Raw genomic sequence first — 27456 nt, forward strand, 5'->3', positions numbered from 1 at the left:
ACCAAAACAAGCAGCTTGCTTATCTCCCTTTCACTCTTATAGCTATGGCCATGGGTATGCTCAGGCTTCAGAAAAGGATTCTCTCTAGCCTTCTCTATGGTTGCAAAAAGAAGGTCTGGCTGGAGTCCACAGAGACCAGTGGTACCATCAACGCCAACTTCCACAGAAAGACACAGAAGCTGGTCAAGGATCGGCTGATCACCTACAGCCCTGCAACTGTATCTTCCCAGGCTCTCTGGAAAGGTGGGCACAGAGACACAGGTGAGTTGAAGAGTGCCACCTGTGTTAGAATGCCCCAGAAAGTAAACTAACGAGGAAGGTGCAAATCCTGCAGCAGGCTTCTGAGGAAATACTATTCACTTAAGATTTATTACAGCATTGATTGCAGGCTAATCTCAAGGTGAGGGGAAGTGCGTCTACAAACAAACCCGAAGCAGCAACAACAACAACAAAAACCACAAGTACATTCTGATGCTTTTGGAATGCATCCAAAAGCTGGAGGCAGCCAGGGCCTGAGTGAAGACGCTGGATGATCAGGTCTAAGACCAAAGAAGTATGTAAAACCCAAGAGCTAGATCAAGTCTCTAACCAAGGAGAAGAGGTAAAGAAACCAAGCTCTGCTTGTGTGTCTGTATGCATATGGTGAACTAAGTGATGGGTCACACAGCTCAGGCATTAAAATACAATACGCCCTTGAAAATCAACAGGGGAAAAAAAAAGCCTCAAGTATTGTAATATGCAGCCATGTTGAAACCATTGAACAAAAACTGCTAAAAAGGAAGACACAATGACAACTGACTTTGCTTACCTGGAATAACTTGTCACGAAAGGCAAATGTTACTGTTTTTCAGAAAGCTTCTGATCTATGGAAATCAGAGACATTGCCCAGTAGTAATCAACATCAGCCAAAAAGAGGGAGCTGCTAGCCCATCCATCCTAGGGACTCCCAAGATTGTTTTTACAGAGTGAAGGCTAGATTAACATCTGTTTTCCTTCAAATCCTCTGATGTTCCTACCCATCAGCATGTGTTACCAGTTAACTAAAATACCTCTTAAAAAATTGCTAGAAGGGCTGTTTCAAAGCCATTTCACCAGCTGCCATTAAAAATGTTGATTTATTTGATAAGCTGCAGGAAATTGGAATGATTTGTACTTTAATACAAGGTATAAAGTTGAGTAAAACTGGAACTTTCTGTGACTTTACTAAGCTTTATTTTCTGATATATAAACTGTGGGCTTCTGTGAAAGAATCAAGGCTGCACCAAAGCCAAAAAAAAAAAAAAGTAACATTCCAGACTTGAGAAATGGCTCAGCAGTTAAGATCACTTGCTGCTCTGGCAGGAGACCCAGGTTCTGTTCTCAGAGCCCACATAGTGACTGACAAGCATGTATAACTACAGGTCCAGGAAATCTGATGCCCTCTTCGGGCCTTCACAGGCACTAGACAGGCACACAGTGCACAGACATACACGTGGGCAAAACACCCATACACATGCATGAATACATTTTAAAAGATAAAAGAACAGAAAGCGATGTGCTTCCTCATGAAAATTATGTCCGGAGACAGGGAGTAGATAATGGGGGAATGGCTAACTCCAGGGACAGTGAGGAGACCCGCTCTCCAAGCAGGGACATTGACTGAGGAGGATATCAACCACTTGACAACTGCACAATCGGCGTCAACTACTACAAACTACAAAATTTCATGCAGAAGGGGGTAGGGTATCTAGCATGTTCTTTATCATAGAAAGTACAAGAAACTTTAATGATTAGCAACACTACACATTATCAATTATGTCCTTAGTTATTGTAATAATTTACTTTTGCTCTCTCTTGCTTGGGCGTCTGGAATCTCTCAGGGAAGTTTGATGATATGAGTTTACGGTTTCATCAAATCATCCTTTCAGTACACACACACACACACACACACACACACACACACACACACACACACTTACAGTAAAGTTGAAAAACCATCACAAAAATCCTACCGTGTTCTCCTACCTATCCTGATATACTGACTTTCAGAATAAATCTTTTGAGTTTCCCTAGAGGCAAGAAATTTCTAAAAAGTCATCTAAGTGGACAAGGAAGGGGGCTAGAACCAGACAAGGCATCAGCACGGACTAGCTTACCAGAGAAAAACAAACAACAGCCTTGACTCATCTGGAAGATGGTATGGCATGGCCTAGAGTGCTAGCAGCTAAGTGAGGCAGGCCCCTCAGGGAGTGCCCCCACATTTTTGGCTGTGACTAACACATTTTTGGGGGGAAAAGAAGCTGAAAATGCCTTGTTGGCTGTCCTTGACACAACTGAAAATGCACAGAAGTGCTCCTGTCTGCCATTTAATGTCTCCTTATGCTTGCTCTATGGCTTGGAGCTAATTATGCCAAGGAATGTGCCTGGCATCTTTTGTTATTTGAATCAAGGCCTTAAACTCAGCAAATTCAGTAATGTTCAGCTTAAGTTAAGCTTGTTCAAAAATGTGCCTGCTCCCAAAGTTGTGTGTGTGTATGTGAGTGAGTGTGTGTGTGTGTGTGTGTGTGTGTGTGTGTGTGTGTGTGTGTAATACATATATGATTGCTCCTGAATAAAACCTTGGTTTTTTTTGTTCCCAAAGGGCACCGCTTGTGAAATAACCGCGATTCTCCTTACAGGTGGTAGGTGATTAACCTGGTTTCATCCTTCTGTCTTTGGGTTGGGCTTACTGGCGCCTCACAAACCCAGGGGGGAAACCATCATGTCTATCCAGTTACAGAAGCAGGACACAGTGCACATAAAGGTCACAATGAAGAAAGGGGCTAAATGAGGGGGGCTAGATGGCCTGAGACTTGGTGACTCATGTACTGAAATTCGTGGCTGGGTTGTGTCCACAGTCGTGCATCTGGAGGCTGAACTTCACAGCATGCCCAAGTCTGTCCTTGGGCGATGTGACATTTAATATTTCTACTCTGTGTGTTCATCTATTTATAACAAAAGCTATGAAAAGAAGGAAGCACCAAAACAAGAAACCACAAGCCTCACTGGATTTGGAGAGTAAGAACATACACTGCCAATGATTAGAGTTCCCTAAGAATCCCAGGTCCCCCTGACAGATGACTCACTGTTGATACACAGGGCTCTTCCTGGATCAGACGTGAAGGGGTGCATGCTTAGTACGCAGGGGTGCTCATTTCCGCAGGTCTGTAGACGATCTCAAGAGAACAGTACAACCCACCAGTACATTCATTCTTTGAAGGTAAGCTTTATCCAAGCTCCGATGGCCCTCGATGGCTATCTCTCCAAGCACTGCCTTCCCATATCCTCCAGGGCTGCAGAACCTGGGTGGTTCAAACCTGGGTTTGCTTCTGTGGGAGGTTCTGGGGGAAGTTGGAGGCCAGCTGGGATGCTTACCAAAACCCTTTTTGAAAAACAAAAGGGAGAAAACAAGCAAAGAAGAAGAAAGAAGGAGGAGGAGGAGGAGGAGGAGAAATAATATGCTTCTGCTAAGGCTAAAATATGTGAAGTCCATATAAATTAGGGTATTCTATCAATAGGAGACTCTTATCCTATAAAAGTTTCAAAAGATCAATATATATTTCCAAGGAAAAGTTTCATTATAAATCAAGGGAACATAATAAAATCATAGCTGTTAAAAAATATAGAACTCTTTCCAGACTTGCAACGGGCATAATACCAAAAACCTAAAGCTTAGTAACTGTTTATACTAGACATAGCATTCACAGAAAGAAACACCTGTCATACCACAACTAAAATCTCAAAAGTCTACTAAGGAAAACAGTTAGGCATTTGTCTCGCAATTAGACAAGAAAGGTACTATATGAATCAACAATTTCCCTTTTGGATAGCTACTTTGGAGAAAACTCTAAAGTTGTGCATGAAAATTCCAAAGTAGTATGATTCTTAACGGATTTTTTAAAAAAATGGGAGACAATCAAGTGAATAAGAAAATATAATAGTGTAACTCAGGAATAAAAAGGATGAATTACACACAGACATACCATATATATATAGGGGGGGGGCACGCCACACAAACCCCACATAGACACATGCAAAACTAAACAACTCCATAAACCTGCCAACGGAAGGAAATCAGGCAGAGAACACATGCCATATATAGGGGGAATCAATATATAAGACAAAGTAAATTAGTTACCACCTAGAAACTAGAGACAGGAACAAATTAACTCTAAGAGGGGAATGGGATCTTAATGGAGAAATGTGGATGTTTTTACAACTGGTCTGCAGTAGCTGGGCATAGAGAGACACCTGCGATCCCTGCACTCAGCTCAGGAGGTTTGGGCAGGAGGATCACAAGGTAGAGGCATCCAGGCCTACAGAGCAAGTTCTTGAACAGACCTGTTGGGGGATGATCTGCTGTATTTTGATGCTAATTACTGCTTGCTGTCTCTGACCAACCTTTTGCTTAATAAAAAGCTGTCCCACCTGGGCAGGGCAGGAGATAGGTGGGGCTTAGAGAGAGGAATTCTGGGAAGAAGAAGAAAGGACTGCCAGGACGAGAAAGAAAAGAGACCTGAAGTGAAGAGAGGAAGGCTGCCATGGGTTAGCCGGAGAAGCACATGTCTGGCGTGGATGGAGAATCTGGCCCAGATGAAGACCATGAACAAGTATATGTGATTATAGATGGGAGGCAGCTGGATAGAAGTTATTGGAAGCAGATGCACAGGATTGAGACAGGGATCCCATGCCTGCCCCACTAAGGGAGGCAATTTAGAGGATTGATATCTGCCCTGCCCCAGGTTAACTAAGGCTATTTTAAGATGTAACAAGTGTCTGTGTCTTAATTGATCACTAGCCGGGTCTACAGGTAATACAGATCATTTTTAAAAACAATACAGACCTGTCCCAAAAACAAGACAAACACAAAGTTTGATCAACAGTGATTGCTGTGTCACTCAGTAATGATACTTTAAAAATAAATAATTGAATAGTACATTGGAAATGAGTAAATTTTGTGAGCAGCAAAATACACCTTAAGATAATCATTACACTTCTATAAAGGCACCTCTATGACTGCAAGTGGTGTTGTGATAACTAGCCCTGGTAAGTAAATAATCACATTCTGCTTAACAGTGCCCACTACACATATGTCCACAAAAGTCTGCTATCTCACCAAATAAGGCAATTTAAAATTAAATGGAGACATATTTATAGTTACTTAAATTATTTGGGCACAAATATTTAAAGTAATATATATGTATACACATATATATTTATATGTATACATAAACTTTACATTTACCCTGAGCATTTCAGGGAAATGATTTTTTTTTTAATCAAGGTCTTTCCTTGATCTCACTGTTCAGTCCAGCCTGGCTTTGCACTCCTGGTCTTCCTGTCTCTGCTCTTCAAGTGCTGAGGTTACAGGCATGCTTTACTAATTCCTGCTCTCTGGGATGTTTTGTTTTGTTTTGTTCTTGGTTTTTTGAGACAGGGTTTCTCTGTGTTAGCCTTGGCTGTCCTGGACTCACTTTGTAGACCAAGCTGGCCTCAAACTCACAGTGATCCGCCTGCCTCTGCCTCCCGAGTGCTCTGGGATCTTTTTTAGGGCTTAAATACTTTATAAGTATATGTTAGTGTTTTATTGGTGTATTAGGGTTGGGGTTTTTGCTTTTTGTTTTTGTTTTTGTTTTTTTTTACTTGATTTTAATCCAACTTTGGGAATTTTTTTTCCTGGGTCACCTGCTTATAAAGGGCCAATAAATAGTTTGTTGATATCAAGTCTCATGTGTCAGTTTGATTTCTGCTGCAATGATGAGACGCTGACCAAAACCCACTTCCACGTCACAATCCAACACTGAGGGAGAAGTCAGCGCAGGAACCGAAGCAGAGCTACCTTGGAGAAATACTGTTTACTTGCTTCTCTCTGAGGTTTGCTCAGCTTGCTTTCTTGTACCACTCAAGACCACACGTCCAAGAGTGGCACTGCTCACAGTTGACTGAACCCTCCCACACTGATCATTAGTCACGAAAAAGTCCTACAGAGACTCCCGCAGGCCAATCTCATAGACACGATTTCCTCTACACAGGTATCTCTAGTTTGTGTCCTTTGGGCAACACCTAACCAGCACACCCTGTAGTTAGTAAGTGTTAAGGACATCACTTTAAAAATTTTTTAAATATAGAAAAACTGAATCTGAACCACCACAAAACAATGAGGAAAGCAGTCAATAATACAACAAAGTGCAAGGACTCAACCATCCACTCTTAGCAATGTCTTTCTGCTGTCTAAGAGGCCCCAGGAATTTTGGCTTCTTTTTCCTTTCATAATGTCATTAATAACACTCTTGGCTAACCCTGTTTCCTGGTCTTAAGCTACCCTTCCTTCTCCCAGACCTGCTAAGCTAACTGTTGCCTTCGTTTTTACTACTGCTCCTTCTGCTTGGGGGCTCCTCACATTTAAACATCGCCCTTCTTACAGATGGCATGTCCTGACAGTAACTGTTAACCATCGCCTTCATCCCTACCCCAGGCACTCCACTAACAAAAGACCACTCTCCTATATTATCTTATTTGCCAAGTTTATTGTCTTTCTGACCAGAAGGCAGATTTACTCAAGAATATGTTTCTTATTTCTTCATGGTCTCCAAAGGCTTCAGTTCCAAAAGAATTCTCAGCACTACCTAGGGGATTATGTGTGTATGTCTATCTGCATGCACATATGCATGTCTATATATTTACTTGTAGGTCTATGTACATACGTATGAGCATACATGTTTACGTATATATATAAAATGAAAATAAGAATCTTAAATTATTCAATACTGATTTGTCTTCTATACAATGTACATATGAATGAACAGTCATGTAATGAATTAGTTGGAAGAGCAAAATATTCATTTACAGGTTTACTAATAACTGAAATGCCTGCTGTTTTTTATCATATAGGATCACCACTTAATGATACTCTAATCCTCATGACTTATCTTTATCATCTGTATCAACCACTTTATAAAGAGATAAATGAGGACTTCCAGAGCTAGTGTTTTGTCCCAACCGAATTCATTTTCTGTCTTTTATCTACCAGGACTCTTATTTTTTTCCTAGAAACTCATGGTCCTGGAGGAAAGAAGGCAAGAGGCGATTCCCCTAAATTAGGCAAGACTGAACTTGCCCAGTTGACCAGAATCTGAGTGCTCTGTTCCTGCCCTTGCTCCTGCCTCCCCCTCCCCCCCACCTGCACCGGTCTCCAAGACACCTCAGCATGGTCGGCTCACCTCCTGAGTCTTATGTGCTGTCCCCCATTGTGGAACAGGGAACAGAAAGGTTGGAATAAGGATCACAGAGTAAGAGAAAACACATTTTGATTGTATTGAAATAAGAGGGAAATGATCCATAATAAATAAAGAAAGAAAAAACACTCTAAATCCTGGAGTTGGATCCTCCGAGATCTGGCAGCTGCAAAGGAGAATCCCTTTCAAGAACAAGGACTTCAGAAAACGAGTTCTTTCTAATGACCTCGCATGGCTCCCATCCTAGTGGAGCTGTCATTCTAATTGTGGCATTTGCCTCTGTGTGGTTTGTTGATAGAGGGGTGGTTTTGACAGGTGACCTGTCATAAAACACTCAGGGAGCTGAAAAGAAATCTTTCCCACTCTTCCTGAGGTGCTCCAAGGCGTTTAATTATTCCCTCATTAAATAACAGCAGAGTAATTTACAGGAAAAGACTTGGCCTGAATTGATCAGATAATACAGTTAGATGTCTTCTTTATTGAGCCCTCTTCTTTCTAAAGAATGTTTCACAGTAAAATGCTGTACCCTTTGCTGACCTCTGGAAGGTCCAGTTTAGCCTCGGGACCAACGGTAGCAGAGCAGGCCATATGTTTGGTGTTATTAATGTATCTGTCCTAAAGAGTGAAATTTCCTAGCCATGACCCATGAAGGAAGCCACTTCCCACACATAACTCTGACAAACAGGGACTGGGTGTGTTTCTTGCATTTAGCCTTTCTGTATCTTTCCTTTTGCCGAACTTCAACTGAAAGGCTGGATGAACTCTTGTATAATACCAGATTATGCAAGTTTACTGAATATTTTGAAGGACTGTTACATAATGATTCTTTTCCTTCAATTTCAATCTAAAAATAACTAGTATTGGATCTATTCTGCAACTGATAGCCAGCTACACGTTTTCCTGTAGTAAAAGTAAATTTTTTGCTTTTTCCACAGCTCTTGAATTGCTTCATGAGAGATGACCCCGAAGCTTTTAAAATACATATTGAATTTCCACTTTCCTACTTCCTAAACCAATAGAGCCTCAACAGTGAGACACAGAGTAACTGTGAAATTGAAAAATTGTATTTTAAAAAGCTATATCACATTATTGTGATTTCTATAGCATATAAAAATAGCTACTAACACACTTTATACCCTGCTACACAGACACCTGCACATTCGTATCTACTGTTAAGCTATTTGCAATAGCTAGAGAAAGAAATCACCCTGTAAATCCACCAAGAGATGAATGGATAAGAACACATATACACAGTAAAATATTAATAGACCGTGAAGAAACATAAAATCATAAAATGTGCAAGATAGATGAAACTGTGGGGGAAAAGTATACCAAATAAGGAAACTCAGGCCCAGAAAGATAAATGCTGTTTTCTCTCATATTCAGATCCTGCCTTTGAATCTTCTCCTCTGTGTGTTCAACTTGGAACACAAGTGGAGGTCAGAAAACTAGATAGAGGCCTTTGGGAGGATGCTTACAAGATGGGAGATCATATATTATAGGTAAAACTGCCATAGGGAAGTTGGATACTCAGGAAAGAAAGAGAGGGAGTGGAAGTATGGAGAAAACCAGGAGTGGAGGTGGGGCTAACCCAGAACGGTGTATTAAAAAAAAAAAACATAGAAGTCCATAAATCTCACAACCCAGCTAGAAGATAATAACTGGAAGGACCGCAGAGCACATGGGGAATTAAAAACGATGTGTGGGTGGATAATCCTGAGAGTTAATGCGTTCCATGCAGATGAGGGCAAGGGACAAGGAGAAAAGCAGTGTGGAGTGGGTTAAGCAAAACTAAGGCTATATGAAAAACCTATGGAAACCTATTAATTAGTAAGCTCATTTCCAACCACAACTTAAAAAAAAAAAAGAGTTAAAATGGAATACCCTGCATTTAACAGACTTTGGCTTGCAGACTGCATGGATTATTTACTAAGAACTGCAGTGCAAGGCACAGGATGCCTCCCTACAACTTACTGATGAGAGAGACCCCAGTGGTGTGAAAAGCAGCACAGACTATTGTCATTGCCCTTCCTGTTCCCTTAACTGTGCTCTCACCTTCATTACGTATGAGGACTCACTGGCAGAGAGACCCTACTGATGAAAACACTTTAGCTGTCACACAGAGAAACCAATCAAAACATGCTCAAGAAGTTTCCTCCCTGAAAGCCAGCTTTCAAAATGCTGTAAGGTGCTACACAGGCTGCTAGGGCAGAAAAAACATCAATGATCTTACCCAGTACTGGACTCTGCATGTTGCAAAACCAACCTGTCAGACGAGATGTGCCCTAAGGTATAATAGTGGCACAATTGTTATGGGGTATGTAATAACTTTCTGACTGTATTTCAGTCCTGCTCCATTAAGTGAAATGTCTTTTCTGGTATTGTAATCCCAGCCAAAAGCCCATGGTTAGGAGTCAAGTGGTCCTGTATCGAACCCTCTACTGTTATTTTCTTAAATCATCATGCTGTTAAAGTGCTTTCTAAATATTTGTGTTTATATGTTTATACCCATGGACCCTGGCTGCTGTTAACTTTAGTCACAGAAGCTTCTTTTCAGTGGTCAGCAGTCAATTGAGAGATACATAACTACTCAAAGTGCCAAGAATATAGGACTGAGTGTTCAACCCTAAACAGGATATCTACAATAACATCCCCCAATCTTTACATATACAGAGAGAGAGAAAGGAGAGGGCTGGTAAGATAACTCAGAAGTTCAGCAGGCAAAGGTGTGTACTACCAAGCCTGAGGATCTGATTTCAAGGGCTGGGACCCACATGGTAAGAACCAACTTCTACTAGTTGTCCTCTGACCCCTGCACCCACCTGCACAAAATGAACTTATGTATACATGAACAAATACAAGCACACACACAGAGAGAAGAGACTTTTACTGCCTTAAGTATATTTTCATAATCTATCATTCATAGGATGCTAGGGTCATATATATTCTTATAATACAAAACGGTGGAAGAATTCTTGCCTTCCGTTATATAACTGTAAAAGTTATCTGTTTAAAGTTGTTCAATTTCTAATGTACATTTATTTCCTATTAACACTCTGAAGTCACTAGGTGGCAAAATTGACGTGAAGACAGCTCAGCACACACTTACTGGTTCAGCCGGACGTCAAGAATGAAGGATGCTCCAAAGGCATCCACCTGGAAGCTTGCCTTGTCCACGTGAGTCAGCTGCAATATCAAAAAGGCAAAGTGCATTTACTAGTCAGCTTGGTGGTCAGATGTCAGCATTTCTTATAATCATCCTGAAAGGCTCATAGTATCACAGCAAGAAAGCAATTCAATAAGGAGGATAAGAGACAGGGTATTAAAGCAAAACTTTGTACCTTCTTGGAAGCCAAGCATTCACCAATCCAAAGTTAATTACCATCCAATCCAGGGGACAAGGGCTCTACTTGGCTACTTTGCTGCATAGCCAACTTTACTTCATTAAACTTATTCTCTAATTTATGAGCAGCTCTTTTAAAGCTCAGCTTTATATCTTCAAATAGCAAACTGTGCTTCATTCAAGAGTAAAATAAGACAGCAAATATTATCTATTTACAAGGAAGACATTTAAACTAAATTAGAAAACTCCTTCTTCATCAAACTTCTAGTGCATACTTTCAAAATAGCATTACAGTTCTAGCTTGTGAAATCTAATTTCACCAAAGCTGCCACATCTTTCTAAGAGAAAATTTAAACCTTTGTATGTACTGAGAATGCCATCTCCCAAATGTTTCTAAGACAAAAATAATCACTGTTCACTCTGCCATCCTATGAACTCTGCCAATCACCAGGAGCTCTAGATTCTGATCATGTTAATATCTGCATATTGAGTGATCATGAGAATAACTGAAAAGAAAATTTAAAAAACAGCCTATTCCATTTCACTCTTCAATACCAACAGTGGTTACCTCTAAGCCGTAGGCTATGGGCTCCCAGATTTTTATTGTTGTTATTGTTCTGTTTATATGTTTGCGTGCTCTTGGATTCTAAATTTTCTAAAACCGAGTGCTTAATTTCCTAAAATAAATATGTCTAATTGCTACTATAAGGAAAAACAATGAAGGTTACATCATAGAGCCAAACCCACCTCAGCCTCCCGCAGTAAATGCGGCTGACGGTGCTGCTCTGTGAGAACCAACGCATGGGAAAGGGCAGTGAGGAGCTGCAAGCAGCCCTGGACTTCATGTTCAAGTGCATGCAGGACTGGGTGAAAAGAGAGGGTCTAACGAGCTGTCATAAACCTTTCCAGGGCAGGGAGATGATTCTATTGAACAGTATCTGAAAGAACGTGGGCTGGAGAATCCTCCTCTAATGTGGAAGACAAGGCGCTCAGACACCGCCAGCCTCATCGGTCAGTCAGACCTAACCCCTCTCGCTCTTCTCAACTAACTCCAACTACCACCAAGCCCTGGCTTCCTTTCTTTTACCATAGTCCTCGGAGTCACACCTTACAACTCCTTGTTCTGTCAAAGATCCTTGCTGCCCATTTGCTGCTATACCAAAGGTGCCCATCCCATCCCTACATTTCGAGATGCTCCATGACTGCCTCCCTGCCCAGCCTAAGCACACTGCTCCTACCCTCACAAGCACCTCGCTACACCTTATCCACACTGACTTCTTTCGTGTACTCTGCAATTCAAAAGAACAACATCTCTGACCCACTACTTCTACTGAGAGCTTTTCTGCACCAGATCCCTGTTTCCTGAAAACAACCTTATCTGAATTTCAGGACCCAGGTCAGTACCCATGCCCCCTAGAAACTGCCAAAGAGTTCTTAATAGGAGACCACAGACCCGACTAACTTAGACAACAGAGATTTCCTTATTTACGAATCTGGAGGTCGGATGTCCATGGACAAAGGCTAGCAAGTTCAGTTTCTCCTAAGGCCTCTTTGTGGCCTCACCAGGTCCTTGCACAGCCCCTGCGTCTGCATTCTCGGAGTCACTTCTCCTTCATCTGAGGAAAGGAGTCCTCAAGGATTAGGGACTCCTAGCCTAATAGCCTCATTTAACCTGAATCTCCTCTTTTAAAGCCCTGTCTTTGTGTCTTTGTGTACTATGACACTGGAGGCAATAGCTCCAGTATGTGAGTTTTCAGGGAGCAAAATTGACTCCACAACACTCCGTTTCCAGTCTTCCATCGCTCTCCTAAGTGCAAGTCAGGATGATATCAGAGCCAAGGTGCTGACCAGTGTCAGGAACTCACTCAGTGCTTCCCGAGTGGCTCCCTGGGAAGCTGAGATTAATCACCTGGATGCACAAGTGAACAATGATACAACTACAAATTGTCTGCTTACTAGACGCAGTCTTCCCGTTAGGCCAGCCCTCTCTGGATGGCATGTCGATAGACAATTTATTTTCTGCCTAAAAGCTCTCTGGGTTGCCTAAAGCACTAAGATGGTGTTTTGGTAACAGCATAAGGAAAGCCCCACTTAATAGAACTGGTATCTCAATTAAAATGAACCTTTCCCCCACCACTCTTCCCAGACCGTTGTGTGACTATAATAGCTTTTCCCCCCACAGTCACCTCTGAATTAGAAATATTTACATGGTAAATCTTTGGTGAACAGGCTACATCAGGAAGTTAGCTCAGTCCAAGTACATCAAAGATCTCAACATAAAACCATACACACTAAATTTGTTAGAAGAAAGAGTGGGAAAGAGCTTTGAACTCATTGGCACAGGAGACAACTTCCTGAACAGAGCACCAAGCTCTAAGATCAACAATTAATAATGGGACCGAGACTGGGGAAAGATCTTCACCAATCCTATATCTGACAAAGAGCTAATATCCAAAATATATAAACAACTCAAGATATTAAACACCACTAAAACAAATAACCCAATTAAGAATTGGGGTTCAGAGCTAAAGAGAGAATTCTCAACAGAGGAATAGCAAATAGCTGAGAAATACTTAAAGAAATGTTCAATGTCCTTAGTCATCAGAGAAATGCAAATCAAAATGACTCTGAGATTCCATCTTACATCCATGAGAATGGCTAAGATCAAAAATTCAAGTGACAGCACATGCTGGCGAGGATGTGGAGACAGGAACACTCCTCCATTGCTGCTGGGAGTGCAGATTTGTACAACCACTTTGGAAATCAATCTGGCACTTTCTCAGAAAATTGCGAATAGTGCTACTTCAAGACCCAACTATTCCACTCCTTGGCATATACCTGAAAGATATCCCATCACACAAGGACATTTGCTCAATTACGTTTATAGCAGCCTTATTCGTAATAGCCAGAATCTAGAAACAACCTAGATGTCCTTCAGTTGAAGAATGGATAAAGAAACTGTGGTACAGTTACAGAATGGAATACTACTCAGCTATTAAAAACAAGGAAATCTTTAAATTCGCAGGTAAATAGATGGAACTAGAAATGAAGAAATGAACATCCTGAATGAGATAACCCAGATGCAGAAAGACACACATGGTATGTATTTACTTATAAATGAATATTAGCCCAACACAGATGCCCTCTGAGAGTCTTCACTCAGCTAGGGATCGGGACAGATGCTGGGACTTGCTATTGGACTCCAGGTGAGAGTGGTATGGAAGGATGGGGAGATAGGAAGACCCAAAGGGTCCAGGAGCCCCACAAGAAGACCATCAAGGCTGGTGGATCTGGACCCAGGGGAACCTGAACAAACTGCTGTCCCAAGCAAGGATAATGTGTGCAGTAAATCTAGACCCCCTATTCAGATCTGGCCAATAGACAGCTCATTTTCCACGGTTGTGGGGAAAGTGGGGATTCCCTCTAACATAAACTCTGGTGCCCCCTATTTGATCACTTCCCCTTGGTGGGGAAGCCTGGTGGCACTCAGAGGAAGGGGAAGTAGGCTATCCAGATGAGACCTATAGGTTGTGGTCATATGGTCGGGGAGGAGGTCCCCTTCTGTCAGAGGTCTAGGGGAGAGGAATAGGGCAAAAGTGGGAAGGGGAAAATGAGAAGGTACAAGTGAGGAGATAGCAATTGGGATGTCATATGAATAAATTATTTTTAAAAATAAAAAAAAATAAATAGGAACAACTCATATTAAACAAAAAAGAGAGAAAAGACAGTAGAGAGCAGAGCAATACGAGGTTGGTATGATGACCAGGAAATACGGGCAGCCTCCAGGAACTAGAAAAAAACAAGGAACAAATGTCCCTAAAAGCCTCCAAAAGGTTGAGACATCAAAAAAGCTCAGTGGTTTAGGGTACTTTTGAGTTTCAGATTATACCAATGTGGACCTGGCCTCCCAAGTTCTCCTAGAATCCATTGGTCCCTGCCTGGTGCAGAGTGTGGCTGGCATACCCTGACCTCTATCTACCCTGCACTTTGCAGCCCAGGGGCAGGGGCTTTCCTTCACTATATGATCCAGACATTTTGGAGCCCCCCCCCCCACCTCTTGCTCTCTCATTCCTCCCCTTCTAACCTCCCACCTCCTCTATGTGCATGGACTCTCTCTCTCTCTCTCTCTCTCTCTCTCTCTCTCTCTCTCTCTCTCTCTCTCTCTCTCTCTCTCTCTCTCTCTCTCTCTGTCTCTCTCTCTCCTCTCTCTCTCTCTCTCTCTCTGTCTCTCTCTCTCTGTCTCTCTCTCTCTCTCCCTCCCCCTACATGGCAGCTGAGAGCCACTTCCAATAAACCTGCATTTAAATACAATAAATTCTTCTTGCAGTTAACTCATTCCAGCATTTCAATCAGCTGCAGGGAAAAAATTAAGCCCTACCCAGCCGAGCAGGCCAGGCCAAGCCAGACACATGGGGCCACTCCCTTTACCTTTCTTTCTCCACCTGTTCTAACCAATCACTTTCCTCCATCTGGAAACCCAGGAGGAGTTGAGTGCCCAACCTGGTGACCCAGGGCCACATGGGGATGGCTTCTGTCCTCCTATTTCCCTCTCCACCTGGCCCATCCCCCAGCTGATGCCAAGAGGTACCAGGTGGCTCTTCCAGGGAACAGAACCCCTTGGAATTGCTCTGCCAAACCATGGCCACACCAGAATCATTGTGCCCTGAAGAAGTCTTTGATCTGGAGGAGCCTTTTCTTTCGGAGCCATCTGATCATAGGTAACACCTACCCAAACTGTCAGATCCCAGTGTACTAAACTGGGATACTACTTCCAAAATCTTGGGATTCCAGCAAAGGCTGCTAAGATGCGTGCCACTGGGTCTAAACCTCAATTCTTTCCAAACTGCATCTGTCCACAATTTGAGGAACTGCGCTCTTGTCTCTTCCCTTCCTCCACATCCTGAGGCTGCTCTCTGCACATACAGCTGTAGGTCCTGCCTAGCGCCCCGATCCCACCCCTTCCATCCATGCATGGTCTCAGAGGGCTGTAGCAGCAGTGGCAGTGGCAGTACCAGCACCAGTGACAGATTTTAAATCAGCCCACTGTGACAACTGACAACATGTAGATGGTTGTCATGTTGACTTTAGGATGAAGAGGGTGAAGCCATGGCTTCACCGCCATCTTGATTGAGGGCAGTCACATGACTGGAAGCCATCTTTGTTATGGGAGAGTCATGGCTTCACCACCAATTTTATTAATGCATCTTATTACCAGATGCATTCAGTACCTGGCTAACAGCCAAATATAACTTCCCTGCTTAGTTTAGCTGCTTGAAAAAAACTAAGCCATGCATAAAAGGTACTTAATTTTAATATTACTAAAGCTACAAAATTATTACAAACTATTAAGGATAATTAACAAATGCAAGTTAATAGTCATCTTATAATGATCAAATCTTTCAATGTGTTCAGAAATATATTTGTAGTAAAGTCATGCTGAGAATTGGTATAGTTAATTGCAAGATTAAGCTTTATCTAAACAGAGTTTGTTTAGCTCAGTTTTACTTAATAGACTATTGTCCTCAAAGCATAGACTTTGTCAGAAAATCTGCAGACTATGGCATTTAAATGTTTAATGAAAAAGCTTACTATGACAGAGACCCCAGCTTCTACCGGTGACCCCAAGGCCACCAAGAAGATATGGGCACAACAGAGGACTCCACCTGGATTATGGTACTCTAACCACTGGACAAGACTGTCTCAATGCCTCACCTGCTGCTAAGGCCCTACATGAATTGTGGGCAAACAGGACAGCCAGGGACTTGACTGTCTCATTTTGCCTAGACACAATAAAGTTGGTCATTCTCCAAAGTTCCTACTCCACAGAAAGGCCTCCCAGATTTGCTGGGCCTGGTAGCCACAACAAAGACACTGACACCACAGGAGCTTACTGGGAATACCATCTAGGTAATGGGTAAGTCTCTGCCATATTAATTAAAACATAGGCTATTTGGAGTATACTTCCTGCAGTAATTTATCCTTCTCAGATCTCTGGTGGGTTTGAGGATCAGTTTAATGGCCAAAAAAAAAAAAAGGGGGGGGGGAGCTTCAGCTACCTTCTCAGAAGAGTATAAAATTTATGTGAGGTCTGAGGATCTAAAAAAGTGTTTGAGGGTCTAAGAAGGTGTTTTAAGGTTGGTAACTGCAAGTTATGAACGCTAAAGCTGATGCTAACATATCTAAAATTTGTCTCATTTGGAAACTTAAAAAGATTCTTGTAAGAGAAGCCACTTGAATCCACAGGTCAAATGGACTCCAGATAAGTTCTGTACATTAACATCTGTTTCCCTACCTGCCCATCCCTGGGTGTGGGGTCTACTCTCCTCTCCCTGGTTTTAGGACTCCCTCTAACCCAATTAGTTTCAAACGTCCCCAAACTCCTTCACTTTATCTTCTGCCCCTAACATATATCTGTTCCAGGATCCAGTTAGGGCCAGGTGCTTCTGCCAGAGCTGCATCCAGAACGCAAGTGCTTCATCTTTACCTAGCAGCAGATGGTCTCACAGATCCTGGACAGCAAGTAGCACAGCCTGCTTTTCCTACACTTGGCCAACATTCCAGCCTTTTGCCCACCCCACCCCCATATCGATGCCCCAATGCCACAGGAAGCAGTCATAGAAGAATATGCTATCCCTTATTCATTTTTTATCAACAGAAGGCTGGGCTGTTGGGTTTCAGAGCATACCAAAGTGGACCTGGCCTCCCAGGTACTTGTGCTAAGCTTGTTGACCTGAGTATAATCCCTGGGACCCACATGGCAGGAAAAGAAGCCATCAAGTTATCTTCAGACCTCTGTGCACACTTAAAAATGGATTGAAAAGAAATGCCTCCCAAAGGAACACAGAATAGACAATGTTTTCCAGTTAGCTTTATAAGATCCCCTAGAACTATAAGACTGTATTTTGTTTTTGTTGTTGTAAGACACTATGTTTTGAGTAATATGTTATTACTATAATAAGGAATTGATTGATACAGGGTCCCTAGTACTGCTTTTGAACAGTTAGAAAAGCAGCTACAATATGTTCACAGAACCAGTGTTACATGTCATTTTCCTCCATAGCTGGGATAAAATTGAAGTGTCCACAACAGCAGGACTGACACTTGTGAGAACACAAGGATCAAATTCTACATGCAGGCCTTCAGAAACTATTAGTCTGTTTTGTGTTACTAGAACAAAACACATGTCACTGGGTAATGAGTAAAAAATGTAGATTTACAGCTGGGTGTGATAGTGCATGCCTTTAATCTCAGCACTCAGAGAGGCAGAGGCAGGTGGATGGATCACTGTGAGGTCGAGGCCAATCTGGTCTACAAAGTGAGTCCAGGACAGCCAGAGCTAAACAGAGAAAACCTGTCTGGGGGTGGGGAAATACACACACACACACAGACACACACACACACACACACACACACACACACACACACACACACACTTCACAACTCTGATGGCTGAAAAGTCCAAATGGCTGGACACTGCATTCTCCAGAAGGACTCCTGGCTGCAACATGTGGTAATGATGCCGGAAAGGAACCAGCAATATGCAGAAGAGGCCAAAGGTATAAGATGGTCTCTCTTCATAAGAACCCCATGTTTGTGTGTCGGGCATGATGGCATGTGTGTTGAATCCCAACACTTGGGACTAGGACACAGAGACAGGTGGATCAGTGGAGGCCTACATGAACGTGGCCACACTTTGCTTATAATCTAATTATCTCCCACCAGGCCCTACATGTCACAAGTTCCACCATTTCAGCACTACCAGGGTTGGCACCATACTTCTAGCTCATGATCCTCTGAGAGTACAATCAAACCGTATCCAGCCACAATACCAACAAACCAAACTTGCAGTAAGCTACCACAAGCATGGTATCTTCGCGTCCTGTGATGGTCTAGCATTCAGAAGCTGACATCCTATGTCTGGTACATAAGCAACCCAAAGAGAAGAAACAGGTACTTTTTAGGTTGCACTGCAGAAGGAATACACTAAGTAGAATTACGGTGGAGTCCTACAGCATTAGCAGCCCAGCTAGTTACTCAGCAGTATTAATATGAGGCCGGCTCATCCTCAACTTTAGCCTTAGGCCTTGCTTTCTAAAGCAGAAAGAAATCAAAGAGTTTGAAAAGAGAAAACTAGTGCAATACAGTACTTTCCCATGAGGGAGGAGGAGAAAGGAGCTAATGTATGCTACCAACTTAATAATTTTACATTAAAATAAAAGTGAGGGATATCAGAAGTCCTAGGTATGGCTCAGTGGGTAAATGCATTCTTCCATTGAGCAAGGTGCCGTTCTCAGTCCCCAGCATGCCCTCTCCACCTAAAAGGAGGAGGAGAAGGAAGCAGCAATGACTATATCTGAGGGACATTTGGTTCAAAAAAGATTATCATAATGCACTTCAAATTATTATGTAAGAACAATTTTATACCCAGATTTTCATTTCTTATTTTAAAAGCTGTTGAACACTTCAGTATTACAGAGTAGTATTGAAAAGACTCCTAGAACTCAAATAATAGCATAGTTTTATCTCACAAGCAGGAAGAATGAGGCACCAATGGGCAAAAGTCATTTCCAAGTGCAGCATTTGGTGGCAGGCCAGACATCTAGTTGGCACTCTGTGGCTTGGAGGTATGGCAGGTTTGCATGATTCCTAGTGGGTGATAATTATGACAGAAATATCTTTAGAGACATGAGAGACATGCTCTGAGCTGCATCTTTTAGAGGCTATAAAAAGAAAATCAAACATGAAAAATAAGCTTTAGACTTCTGTTTTAGAATTGTGTTTTCATGAGGGAAGTCAATATTACCTCATCTGACATATGAAACATGTTCTAAGACCAATCCAATTACAAGATTAGAAACTGAGAACTACAGTTAAAAATATAAATGGATATCCATTTTTCAATAAATAGATGACATAGGTATGACAAAATATGGCTAACAATTTATAGAAGTTGTGAAACAAAAGACACAGAAGGAAAATGCAATAATGCATTTTCAAACTATCCAGATGGCAAGAAATCTTAATAAATCAGTATAATTATATAAGGTTAATTTTAATTTCTAATTTCAAAAATGAATCATAGAATTGTAGGACCCGAGGAACCTGATATGATCTCCAGATTGAGACCTGCTTATTATTCACAGAACCATCGGAACTTTAAATACGAAGTTAATATAACACCACGTTCCTTATAAACTCAGCTCCTTGGCAGCCTGTTTTTTCCTCTTGACATTGTCTAGAGTCTGCAAACCAGAGCCAACCTACATATGGCAGAGGTTACAATTTAATTTTTCAAGACTGCCTTATTAGCAACTTTTTGAAAAGTAAACTGACACTAAAAAATTCATGGTAAAATAAGAACTTTGACCAAAGTAAAGGTTCTTAAGTAACTTCAACCTGAAAACAATCAATGACTAGTAATAGTCTGGGAAGATTACCAACCAAATGGTATTATGGAACGTAATTATAAAAGTAATTAGCATTATTAAAAAGAAGGATTTAAGTATGCAGCAGACTCTTCAGTTATTCTTGTTTCCTGAATACTTTGTAACTCGATTGCCAACACAGATGGGATTCCAGGAAATAGAGTATCCTCAGTTTACTAAAAGAGAAACTACCAATAGCAAGTAACACTTGGATGTATTGGCTTTATTTTAACATCATAAAAAAAGCCTCTCTTTTGCTCAACTCATTATTCCATTGTCTCAAGTAAACTTTTGTCAGAGGTCTGAAACTTAAACTCGGATTCACCAAAACTGCTATTTTTCACGATAGCATTTGTGTAGCCGGGCAGCTAAGATATAAGAAGAATTGTGCTGCACAGCATTAGCTAGGAGAGTATGTCAACACAACATGCATGAGATATAAGTTATATTGTTCATATTTCTGTACTGATGACTGATAAATACAACTCTGTTTTCTGTCTGCCCAACTCAATCACACCCATAGTTCTTATAAGCTCTGCTATATACTGCATCTAATTTATACATTATCTTTAACCAGCCATCTGCATTACTCTTGTAAAAATCAAAATAGTGCCTGGCAGTACGTCGCTTAAAACAAATGAAACAAACAAAACAAAAATGATATCAAGAATGAACTTTATAGAGGGTGGCGGGCTGACAGGCACCAATGCCTGTTTGTGAACTATGAAGAGAAGCAGAGCTGGTGACCCAAGGATGGTGAGGAACAGCCTGATGTGAGCAGCCTATACTAAGCCCATGGCCCTGCCTTAGCAGGGGTCTGTGTCTATGTCCATGGCCCATGTTACCTCCATGGTCTGGGTTGCCACCTGGGACCTTGTTGATATCTGAGGGCTGGGCTGAGCTAGCCCTGCCCCTTGCCTAGGTAGTGCAGGAGAGCCGGCCCTGATGGTGTGGGAAAGAGAGCTGGCCCTACTTCTCACCAGCCTTGAGGTGGCTTGGCCTCTAGAGAGATGACCCTTACTTATCAAAGCAGAAGAGCTGGTCACAGTGGTATGAGTGCAGGAGAGCTGGCCTGGCCCCTCACCTGGAGAGCTGGCCGTGTTGTCTTGGGCACTGGAAAGCTGGCAGGCTAACCAACTTAGGCTCAGATCCAATGTTTTGAGTTGGCCCACCCCACTTCCTACCCCACTTATGAACTGCCAAAAAAGGAGAAGGGGCCAGTCCTACATATCCAAAGCTGCAGGACCTGTATGACACAGGGCAACAGCAAGATATCCGAGAAGAGTCTCAGTGAGGATCCAGTACTGACAGTGTAGCAGAAGCCAGAGACCTAGAACAAGACCAATGACTCACTGTAATGAACATTTCCAAGTAAAGCTGTTTGGGCAAAAGAGTATCCTATGTGACACACTGTGACACACTGCAGCTTCTACAGCAAGATGTGTGTTTGTTTGTTTGTTTGTTTAATTTTCATTTATTTTGTTTGTTTTCTTTTGGTACGAGGTTACCAGAGGGCAGATATAAAGGGCCTAGGAAATGAGTAGGTTTGGGGTGAATAATGTGAAATTCACAAAGAATCAATTTTTAAAAAAATTTTTTTTAAAGAATGAACTTTAAAGAGCTAATCTGGGTTGAAATCCTGGGTCTTTCATTTACAAGTGAATAAACTGAAGCACGTCTCTTAGAGTTTCTGACCTAAAAGTGTTTCATCTCTGAAAGAGCAAAAACAATAATGTCCATTTTGTGGACTTGTTACAAGCCAGAGGGTCCGTTCAGTCTTTAGAGTTTTAACCATAGGAAGCCATGATACAAACATGAGTGAGATGTGGTCCTTCCACCCTTCCCACAAAAATATCTCACAGTCAAAAGCTACCAAATAATTAGGAAATATGTGTATGAGCCATAATAGTATGAGCTACAACAGTAGCCCCCCCTCCGCACTGTAGCCTGAGATGACTCAGTGCTCCTCAGACTGAGAAAACAGGATAAACACACCATGTTTGTACACAAAAGTACAAAAACTCGGGTACAGTCAGCACAAGGAAATCATGAGAAATGCTGGAATGTAGTGAGACAGTGTGAGGAATCAGATGTGGAAAGTCAGGCATAAACTGCAGGCATGGAGGAACATCAACACTGGCCACATACTGATTTCTCACTAAGAAATCTTTCATGAATGCACCTAAGGCCTGTGCTGTGGACGCTGAGATTCAGGGGTTTTTGTTCTACAGCGAACCCAAGGGTGAGAGCATCTTTGACAATGGTAACGGGTGAACCTAAAGTATAGCTAGATAGAAAAATCACTGTTCTAAAGAAGTCTAAGAAATGCACTGTTTCTCCTAAGAGGACTAAGAAATGTATGTTAAGGTCTTTGTAATAGTAGATACTCAATATATGAAATTTCCCATCCCTTTCCTTTACTCTTTATGAACAGCAATAACAAAAGTTCACCACTGAAATCTGATGATCCAACATCTACTTACTGGTTTCCTAAATACAAGTTATTGTTTTCTGGAGACTGAATTTCACTATATATATGTAATTGGCTTTTGTACTTGCTATGTAGTCCGTGGTTGAAGAAACCAGCCCCCTTAAGGACCCCCATTAAGGCCAAAGTCTGGGAAAATGTAAAAGTCGGCCTACCCAGTCCTCCCTTAAGGATCCCCATTAAGGCCAAAGCATGTAAATTTTTAGAGAGTCCAGCTTGAACCAAGGACAGACAGATATCAGATCACTGTGTGTGTGTGTGTGTGTGTGTGTGTGTGTGTGTGTGTGTGTGTATGTGTCAGGGACAGAAAAAACCTTGAAGAGTCCAACTTGACTCAAGGCCTCAGTCTGTGCTCAGGGTCCAGCTGGACTCAAGGACCACCAGCTGTGTTTAAAATTTCCACTACCCCTCCCCAACTAAAAAAGTTCCTAAACACGCCCTGTGACTGCTTCAACCAATCTTTTCCATAGGTTAACTTGCCCCTCCACCCATTATCCAACCACGAAATGCCAAGACTTGTAACTCCCTGCTTGCAACTTTTCTGCCCAAATGCCAACCAATCACATACTGTAAACCTCATTTCTTATCTCAAACCTATAAAAGGCCTGTGCCTCTGCTTCTCGGGGTCTGCAGCTTGAAACAGCTGGACAGACCCCATCACGGTAGCTCAATAAATTCCTATTCCTATGCATTTGCATCGACAACGGACTCCGCCTCTTAGTGGGGACTCCAGGAATAGACTAGAGATCTCTCTAGAGGTCTCAGTCTTACATGGTGACTTCAAATTCACAGCAATATCCGTGCTTCAGACTCCATGCTGAGATTACAGGGGTGTAGGGCTACACTCAACTCTCCCACCATGCTGAGATTACAGAGGTGTAGCACAAGACACTCAACTCTCCCAAGTATTTCTTAAGGTAAAATATATATTCTTCTGAAAATTCTCTACCTAAACCCTGTTTAGTTCAACCAAAATGACAGAAGTTTTCAAGTTTTTATTTAAGGAAGAAATGAAAAAGAGAAGTCGGAAACTGGTCACATTGTGGAGCCACACGAGGAACTCTTTGGTAAATATCATGGAGATTCTAATCTGTGCAATTTTACTTTTTAAAAAGGAAGCAAGTCTACTTTGTGGTAGACAGGTCCTTGTACAGATGTTTCTCAAAACCACTTAGCTCCTGTTCCTTTATTTTGACTTTTCCTTCCTCCTCCTTGCTTTCCAACTCAAACTTTAGTTCTTGTTGACTCTATTATGTTTTTTTTTCTTTTAAAAATATTTTAATGCATCTGTTATTTTTGATAGATAATGTCAATATAGATTCTATAAAAATACAATATTTGGAGTAATGCTCATAAATGAGGCATGTCTCATATGGAATGAATTCTTTTTTTTAAATATATTTTATTAATTTATTCATATTACATTTCAATTGTTATCCCATCCCTTGTGTCCTCCCATTCCTCCCTCCCTCCCGTGTTCCCCATACTCCCCTCCCCCATGACTGTGACTGAGGGGGACCTCCTCCCCCTGCATATGCTCATAGGGTATCAAGTCTCTTCTTGGATTTTTTTTTTTAACAACTGATGTAAACATAATCTATTTTGGGGTTTTCCACCTGAGCAGGAAGGTGATGTTGTAAGGTGTTGAATAAGATGACTTCTCAGAAGCATTCCCTGCATCTCTGAATTTCCCCTTCTGGGGCTGCTAACAGCCATGAACTCTGTATCTTTCTGGATACCGAGGTCCTTTTTCTCCAGCGGCCCCCGTTCCAATAAGCAGGGGGCAGGGACTGTGCCGACCTGCGCTGGCACCAGCTCCTACTTTCTCATCTCCATTCAGGAAGCCAAGCAGCCTCATTACCTATTTATGCTTCAGCTATCTTCTGATAAATCAGTCTCTCAATCATCCTAGCCATTAGCTGCCCATTACTAGACCTTTAATCTCAGTCCTGAACAAAAAAAAAAAAAAAAAAAAAAAGCTTACTCACATAATCCTGAAGGTCAGAGAAGACGTTTAAGATCCTTAGTAGCCTAGGCACAACACACCAATCTATAGTTACACTGGGCTGTAATTAAATCTCAGTGTAAAGAGCACTAAGAAAATCAGTAGACAAAATCCCTCAGGTGAATCAAGACAAAGAAACGGATGTTCTTCCTCAATGCAGGAAAGACTTGGAAGAAATGAGACAGGAGACAGAGATTCCCAGCCCACAGTAGGCTTGACATTTGATTTAGAATGAAGTCAGGAAAACTTCCTACCTTCCACCTTCTTTTCACATATGCGAACTGAAAACAGCCATAATTACAGTGTTGTGAGAGAAACTTAAAAGGTTGAGTTTGCAGTGAAAAGGCTTGCTGCAGAGAGCAATGCAAGTAGTGAATGCTAAATAAAGACATGGGAAAAATCAGAGGAAAAAATATGAGTGAGCAGCTAAACTATGACACTGTAAAATGAATAATTAGTCATTGAGCCCTGAAGCCAATAATTTCAAAAGCAAAGAGCTGTATCTGCCAGCTAAGTTACAATCTGTCCTGGACACAGCAGCAGAAATGGGCCAACTCCAAATAACAGAATTAAGAATGGTCAGTTCTTCAGATCAGAATTATTCTGTTCCACTCTTCTGTCTTTTTTCTTTGCTTGCTTCATTTCATCTTGCTTACAGATTCTAGAGGTGTCTGAGAATTAAGCTTATTTACACTGAGGGGCTATCACCAGCGTTTGCAGAAAGAAAACTCAGGAATGTTGCTGAACAAAACTTTATGGTGACTGGTGCCAGCCATTCACCACACACCAATGCTACTACATTTTTTTTTTAATTTTATTAATTTATTCAGATTACAACTCAATTGTTATCCCATCACTTGTATCCTCCTGTTCATCCCTCCCTCCCGCTTTCACCCTATTCCCCTCCTCTAGGTCTATGACCAAGGGGGACCTCCTCCCCCACTACATGTTCATAGGCTATCAAGTCTCATCTTGGTAGCCTGCTTATTCTTTCTTTGAGTGCCATTAGGTCTCCCAACGAAGGGGAGGTGGTCAAATATGGAGCACCAGAGCACATGTCAAAGTCAGTCCCCTGTGGAGAGTATCCTATTCATTGGGTAGATCAGAGTAGGGGTTCAATGTTTACTATTGTATTGTCCTTGGTTGGTGCAGTAGTTTAAGCAGAGCCCCTGGACTCCAATTCACCCGTCAAGATGTTCTTCTTGTAGGTTTCTAGGACCCTCTGGGTCCTTCTATTTCCCCATCTCCTATATTTCTCTTACCTAGAGTCTCAGTAGGATGTCCTCACATCTATCCCAATCTCCTGGTAAGTGAAGACTTTTGTGGGACATGCCTTTTGGGCTAGTGCCCAATTATAAGTGAGTATATACCATGTGAGTCTTTCTGCTTTTGGATTAATTCACTCATTGTGATCATTACTAGTTCCATCTATTTGTCCACAAATTTCGGGATTTCCTTGTTTTTAATAGCTGGCCACTACACTTTCTTTAGGAAACAAATTTCTATGGGGCTAGACTTTGCTCGCTCTTCTGTGGCTAGAAAATAAAGCTACATAACTTTAGAGGACTACTTATGCACACATGCACGCACGCGCGCACACACACACACACACACACACACACACACACACACACACCTTTAGAAGAATCACATTCTTTCTTTACTCCATAGCCCAACTGTCCAAAAATTTCCCATGAATGTAATCAATAAAGAATTCAGAAAAAATTATAGAAGGGCAAAACTTACACTGGTGAAGAAAAATCATTGCAGTAGTCTATCCTCGTCTACAGTGTCAATGGTATTCTCAGAGTGGTTTTTATCTATAGCCTCCCAGCAATGACCAAAAGTTTTCCTCCCTGTGATTCAAATGACAGAGCTCTAGAGACAAGGACCACTGCAAAATAGTGTGATGGAGACTGATGGGATGAACACAATAGTCATCTAAACTATCCAATTACCTCAGAAATGGAAAAAGAGAATGAAAAGTGTATTTAAGTGTATATGTATGTGTGGGAGAGTGAGGGAAGAGAGACAGAGATCAGAATATCAACCATCTATAAAGAAAAAAGAACATGCCTTTAAAAGCATGAACTTACTGAGCACAGCCAGGTAAGACATAGCAAAGAACTAGTACCATAAAGTATGACATAAATCTACACTTAAAATGTCATTAGTTGGGGCTGGAGAGACCATTCAGAGGTTAAGGGCACTGACTGCTCTTCCAGAGGTCCTGAGTTCAATTCCCAGCAACCACATGGTGGCTCACAACCATCTATAATGTGATCTGATGCCCTCTTCTGGAGTGCAGGTGTACGTGCAGGCATATATAATTAAAAAAATAAATAATTTTTTTTTTTTTTTTAATGTCATTGGTGGCTTTCCACATACTACCTGCTAGCATCTCTAAGCTGCTTTGCAGAGTATTTTTTTTTTTTTACCATTAAGTGAAAAGGAAAATGATGAATCTGTCTATCATATATGTTTGAAGTAAAACTTAAATATCAATAAGAAATTTTATTTTATATATATATTAGATTAAACATTATCTGGTGTATAGTCTTTTCAAAGATTTTACCTTCCAAACTATCTGAATCTAAAAAGATTAATGAAGCCAGGCATGGTGGTACATGCCTCAAATCCCAGCATGAGGGAGGCAAGATAATAACCCAGGTTTGATGTGAGCCTAAGCTATACGGTAAGTTCCAGGAAAGCCTGTGCTACAGTGTGGGACCCTGTCTCAAAACAAACATTCAAAATCCTAAGTGAATAAAGATAATAATGAATACAATGTCACAGACATGCTGTCAAAGACCTAAGGAATAGCAAAAATAATAAAATTATTCGGTTGTATATGGATAAGTAAACTCTAGAGAGTAACTTTATTCACATTTCTATTATTTACTGAGCAAGTTCCTACTGGTATCTACCATAGAAAAATCAAG

General features: G+C 41.5%; 1 protein-coding gene across 8 annotated transcripts in view; it reads right to left on the reverse strand.

Moving 5' to 3' along the window:
* Positions 1-27456, reverse strand: part of Adam22 (ADAM metallopeptidase domain 22) — a 221883-nt gene that overhangs the window by 173644 nt on the left and 20783 nt on the right. For all 8 annotated transcript variants that reach the window (XM_051152033.1, XM_051152030.1, XM_051152036.1 and 5 more), the window contains exon 3: positions 10363-10439. In XM_051152033.1, the coding sequence (XP_051007990.1) occupies positions 10363-10439 (77 nt within the window). The remainder of the gene's footprint in view (positions 1-10362; positions 10440-27456) is intronic.

This window comes from Acomys russatus, chromosome 10 (genome assembly GCF_903995435.1).
Source record: "Acomys russatus chromosome 10, mAcoRus1.1, whole genome shotgun sequence".
Lineage (NCBI taxonomy): Eukaryota > Metazoa > Chordata > Mammalia > Rodentia > Muridae > Acomys > Acomys russatus.